Source organism: Sorex araneus, chromosome 5 (genome assembly GCF_027595985.1).
Source record: "Sorex araneus isolate mSorAra2 chromosome 5, mSorAra2.pri, whole genome shotgun sequence".
Lineage (NCBI taxonomy): Eukaryota > Metazoa > Chordata > Mammalia > Eulipotyphla > Soricidae > Sorex > Sorex araneus.
The window spans coordinates 19,461,126-19,467,125 of NC_073306.1; the positions used below are offsets into that span (position 1 = coordinate 19,461,126).

General features: G+C 35.9%; 1 protein-coding gene across 1 annotated transcript in view; it reads right to left on the reverse strand.

Annotated features, from left to right (window-relative positions):
* Window positions 1-5,637, reverse strand: part of C8A (complement C8 alpha chain) — a 57,840-nt gene extending 52,203 nt beyond the window's left edge. The window contains exon 1 of the mRNA XM_055140143.1: window positions 5,500-5,637. Coding sequence (XP_054996118.1) covers window positions 5,500-5,576 — 77 coding nt within the window. The 5' untranslated portion in view covers window positions 5,577-5,637. The remainder of the gene's footprint in view (window positions 1-5,499) is intronic.
* Between the last annotated feature and the right edge of the window lie 363 nt (window positions 5,638-6,000).

Here is a 6,000-nt window from a genome sequence, read left to right on the forward strand (position 1 = left end):
AATTACTTAAGAAACCATTTCTATAGTAGTATACAATGCCAGGAGGTTGACTCCATAGCTTGGAACTTTGCCTCACACGCTGGGGGAAAGTCATACCAAACGAAGAAGGGAACACCCACCAAGTAAATTGTGAGTGGAGATCCCAAGTGGTAAGGGAAATGCGCACTGAAAGTGGACTAGTGTCCGAACATGATGGCCACTCAATACCCCTATTGCAGACAACAATACCCAAAAGAAGAGAGAGAGAACAAATTGGAATGCCCTGCCACAGAGGCAGGGTGGGGGGATGGGGTTGGGGAGTGGGAGGGTTACTGGGTTCATTGGTGGTGGAGAATACTGGTGGAGGGATGGGCTCCCGAACACTGCATGAGGAAAAATCAAACACGAAATGTTTGAATCTGTAATTGTACCCTCACTGTGACTCACTAATTAAAATTTTTTTAAAAGGGTAAAAAAAAAAGAAACCATTTCTAAATGTGTGGCCTAGAAACCATTAGTAAATCAAAGCAAATAATTTTAAAGTGTCTCCCAGCTATGAAAAAAAATCTACTCAAACACAAGATATTTAAGAGATTAGGAACCATTTATTCTAATCTTTAGTTTGCATCTAAAGATACTTGCTTGCAATTCTGAGCTATTTCTTAAATGATCTGATTTTTAGTTTGGAGAATCACCACAAGGATATTATGCAGTATTTTTAGGTATACTTTGGAGAGTAACAGTATCTCAGTTATGCACAGAGATAGAGAAATAAGAGCCTCGAAGCTATATGGTAAAGTTCATTTAAATGGCACACAGCTTTCTAATCTTGAAGATGAACATACCCAATAATCTCCACCAAGCTCAGACAAATTCTACATTTTAGGTCACCCAGTAGTTCCCCAGTATTTTTGACCGAGGATCATTTAGGCTTTTATTTTTTCAGGTAGCTGAAAATTATATGTTTTTATGTATAGTTTTTATAGTTCTTGACTCACTATGTGCTCAGGGCCCACTGAATGTGCATTTGGATGCAGTATGTGCTGTTGACTGAATTGAAAGCAAAAATCCTGTATAATAATAATAATAACAATAATTTGTGACACTGTTTGAAATATAGAATGAGATCATATATGTTAAGACCTGAGCACTAACCTATCATACACATTGGTTTCTTCTCCTAAAACTTCGTAACCTCAGACATGTCATCAAACCTGCATCTCCTGCACAAAAAGAGAAAATAATAATAATGTATTGAATATTTATTCTGTACAGAATTTTGGATCTGTGAGCTATTTATTTCCCATACGCCTTTCTAAATAGAGTGGCATATTGGGGAAAGGCTCAAAAACCTGGAGTTGAGCATGTAACCTGCAGGTCAGAGACTTGATCCCTGAATGTGGGCACCTCAGCAGTTTATAGCACAAAATAATTAATTAGCTTCCAATCCTAGGCTAGAGGTCAAAAGGCCTAACTCTCTTTATTGCCAGGGGGACAAGTCTAATAAATTGGCTCTGCATATATTCAAGGCTGATTGCCACTAATTATCTTTTCTTGAACCAGTTCCATTAAATGACATGAAAATTAGATCAAGATACTGAGGTATTTTAAATTTCTTTTTGCAAGTGCTAAATCTCCAGTGGCTGCCATGTTGCTAAATCTAGTGGACCATGTTAAGGTTTGGTCTTCTCCTGACTAACTACCATTTCCTTCTTGAAATCTTTCTTTTCTTGAATTTCTCATTCCCACCTCTGTAGCTGGATCTCTTTGACTCCACTAATAACTGGTATTTCTCAGGGTGCAGTCTCACCTTTCTGCTTTGCTCTGTTTTTATTACCATTAAGGAGTTTTGATTTCTGTTTCTTCAATCCCATACATCTTTGTCAATGCCTCCTAAACTCAGATCTGCCTAGACTATGCCTATGAAATCCTGTTTTGTTTCTCCAACTGTCCTATTTAATGTCTTTGTTAGATACCTCTAAGGTATAGCAACATGAATGGCTTCGAATATACACCTTTAATTTTCTCCTTTTTGCCAGCCCCTCACTTGATTTTAGTGAAAATATCATGACACCCATACACTCAAGAACATTGAGCAGTAGGTATGACTTACCACCATCTCCAGTTCTTTGGAAATTTCTGTCACTATTCTTTAAAACAAATCTCAAATAACTTCCCTTCTACACATCCTCATTGTCCCCATTCTCCTATATGGCACCACAATCTCTCACCCACATTAATGTTGTGACATAGGACCAGCACAGTCCACTCTACTTTCTTCCAATACCTCCTCTGAATTGGAGCATTCATCTACCAGGATATGTTTTATCACTAGAAAACAGATAATCTCCCCTCACCCCTTTGCAAGATCCCTCCCTCTGTGTTTTCTTTGTTACCACACAGACCAAAATCCAATTCCGCTTAATGGCTACTGAAGCACTAACTGATTGTGTCATTTCACTGTAATGAGGGTAAGCATATGACCAGTTTGTTCAGCCACTGAACACTAGCATACCCAGACCATGTTTGAATGAGCACAAAGAGGAGTGAACAAGGACATGGAGGAAAAGTATGGACTGTGTGTCTGATGCATTATTGTGATTATTCTCTATTTGAGGTCCTAACTCATGTGGAATTCCCTATGGAATTTTGTTTACTCTTCACCAGTGGAAATGGTACGTGAAAATATTATCTAATCTTTTGGGCATGTTAACTCCAAAAATATATTAATCCTTTTTATCAAAATGGTGTTTATTGTTATTTTGTTTGTTTACCACACTGACCATGGTCAAGGGCAACTCCTGGTTCTGTGCTCAGGGCTCACTCTTGGCATTGCTCAGGAAACCATATGCAGTTCCAGAGAAACTTTATGCTCAACAAAATTAGCTACAAAATCAAGAGGAAATGAAAGCTTTCCTCAGGCCAACAAAAAATAGAGGCTTTATAACCAAAATTTATTTTGAACTACAGGAAATGTCCAAGGGATTTATTCAGACAGAATAAAAAATTTATCTAAAGTGATATGAAATTATTTGAAACTAGGCTTTAATAAGTTCATAACATATGTTATCAATTTTGTAATAATAACCAAAATAAACATAAACAGAATAGCTAAGAAATAAACTTGGAATTAGAAACTATATTTGATCTAAAAGATGACAAAAAATAGAAAAACAAAGAACAGATGGAAATAGTGGAAAGCAAATATCAAAATGGTAGGCTCAGATCCAAGCATATCAATCATTAAATTTTATGTAGTTATAAATACTATGATTAAATAAATTATTATTAGACCAGATAATACAGCAAGATTCATCTTTCTACTCTTCTACGTGAAGCATACTTTTTAAAAATGAAGAGTCAGATTAGGCAAAATAAAATATTTGAAAAATTTGCCATGCAAGCACTAATCATAAGAGAGAATGTCTAGTTTTATTCACACTAGACTGCAGAATCGGGTGATTGCCAAGGATAATGAGAGGCTTTCATAGTGATAAAGGGTAAAATCATCAAGAAGACGTAACATTCCTAGTTGTTGGTGATTGATAGATAGATATTTAATAACAGATTTCAAGCTGATAATAAAACTGAAAGAATAAAAATTGACAAATCCAAATACAGTTGAAGATTGTAACATCCCAGCCTCCATTATAGAATGGAGATGAGAAAACTTGAGCAACATGAACAATCAATTTGACTGAATGACTTAGTACTTCCCCCAAAATGGTAGAATTTTGAATGCACATGGAATATTCACCAAGTTAAATCATGTGCTGTGACATCAGAAAAATCTCAAGAAATTAAAACAATCTACATTTTCTTTTCAGTTTTAAAATGAAATCTGCTTAAGTATTATTTGTATAATTTGTATTATTATATAACTTCATTTCTCAAAAAGCTTTTTTATAAACAGAAGGATAAACATGGACTCATAAAATAAATACAAATAATTTTAAGTTAATTTTATCTCACATTTTTTTTAGTTTAAAATTACTCACTGATCTAGAGGGTCCATGTTAATTTGTTCTAATTTTTGTCAACACTCAGCATAGGTAATACCTCTAATGACAATAATAATCAGCTATTGCACTTACAACACTGGATTCTAAGTTCAGGCATTGTTTTGGTTACTTTACTTGCATTTCATTCTTTTTACTTCCCTCCCTTTTTATAGGTCAAACAACTTGCCTTGGTTCATACACATACATATTAAATGCCAGTGCCAGAATCTGAACCCAGTAAAGTGATTTCACCATGTCAATTGCCGTTTTCAAAGCCAGGGTCAAATACACCGGCTTTAAACACAAAGACCTCGTGATTTCCTACTTCAGCACTTTGTAAAGTCTTTAATTGGTTCTCTTTGCCTTGACTTCAAATTTGCCTCTTCGCTGGTCTGTCTTATTTGATAAGTTCATCAAACATCAAGACTCTTTGTTCATTTTCAAAAAGGATTACAATGATAAGCTTTTATAATTAAGAGCATCTCTGCAGAGATTTCTTTTAGCATAGTTCTCTTGCCTTTATCTTCTAATTATTAGAGATGAATTTTCTGATTTTTCAAAATTGTATTTGCTTTAAATACAAGTTATGAATTAATTGCTTATAAAAATGCCTGTCCCCTTCTGAACTGTTACCAAAAAGAAATCTCTTGTACTCTAGTATTTAAAGGCAATAATGATTCAAAATTGAATTATCCAACAAGAATTTGAATTAAATAACTCTACTTGAAACTTTAACTGGGGGTGAGGGGTATCAGTTGGTGTGGAAAGTTACTGTTTCTTTTCTTTCTTTTTTTTTCTTTTTGGGTCACACCCTGTGATGCTCAGGGGTTGAACCTGGGTCAGTCGCATGCAAGGCAAACAGCTTACCTGCTGTGCTATCCTCCAGCCCCCAATAGTTACTGCTTCAAAACTACCCCAAAGACAAAATAAAGGGCTAAGCACCACAAAATACTTAATGTTACAATATAAATAAAATGAAGACTGTTTGGATAAGTCAAGGAAAGATAATAAATAAAATAGCAATGTCCATGTAAAAATGCCACAGGTCTGCAGAAGGCAAACCTTTCTGAAATTAAATGAGCCTCTATAGTCTCTCCCCAGGTGATCTTATACACATGATCTAATTTTAATACTCCCCAAAAACTGTGAGATGGCTTATGGCTATTCTGATTCACAAGCATATAAACAGAGGTGAAATATTCAAGATGGTATCATTTCTTTAGCTCTATTTTATATCTAAGATCTTATTTCGTGTTTAGTAACTCATAAAAACAGGCCGAATTGTTACTCTCACTGAACAGATAGGGAAATGAACTGAAAGCAATCATGCAGAGTGCCCAGTTCGAAGAACCAGCACTGGAATTTGTACAGGAGTCCCAACTGAATGCGAGGTTGAATTTTCACTGACTTGGACTCCACGACTGTAATAACAACATTCATTCCAGAAATCAATGATTATAGGACCATGGTTGCCCACCTGGTGAACACTGCAAATATTGCAGACGTAGGGTTGACTCACCGGTTTTCCTTTTCCTGTAGGCTCACCCCAGGCTGACAGATCATTAGAATAAAGATGAAGGAAATAACAGCAAACATCTCCAGAAGTCACCCTGTATATCTTAGGAGGAATAAAACCATACAGAGGCTTGGAGTCAAAGATGTCCACAGGCCACGACCTGTAAGATCTACCTACTATTTGAAATTAACAGAACTCACTCAATTCTCAATCAAATGCGGTTAATGAGCTACTAAGCATTGATTAGTCAAACACTGTACATTGCCAGGCACCAAAGGCCACTGTCCTTCAAACCTCCTGCAAAACAGTATCTATATGATTGAGGAAAAAAGGATGCTTCATCAATAGCACCATTGCTACAGGATTTTATTTTCAGAGGGAGTCAATATTCATGCAGAGGGGAAGTTCCAGAGCATTCTGAGCACTGCTTGGAACTTCTGTTTCACAAGAATAAAACAAATACTCATGTGTCCACTTGAAAAAGATATGGGAAATGCTAACCTT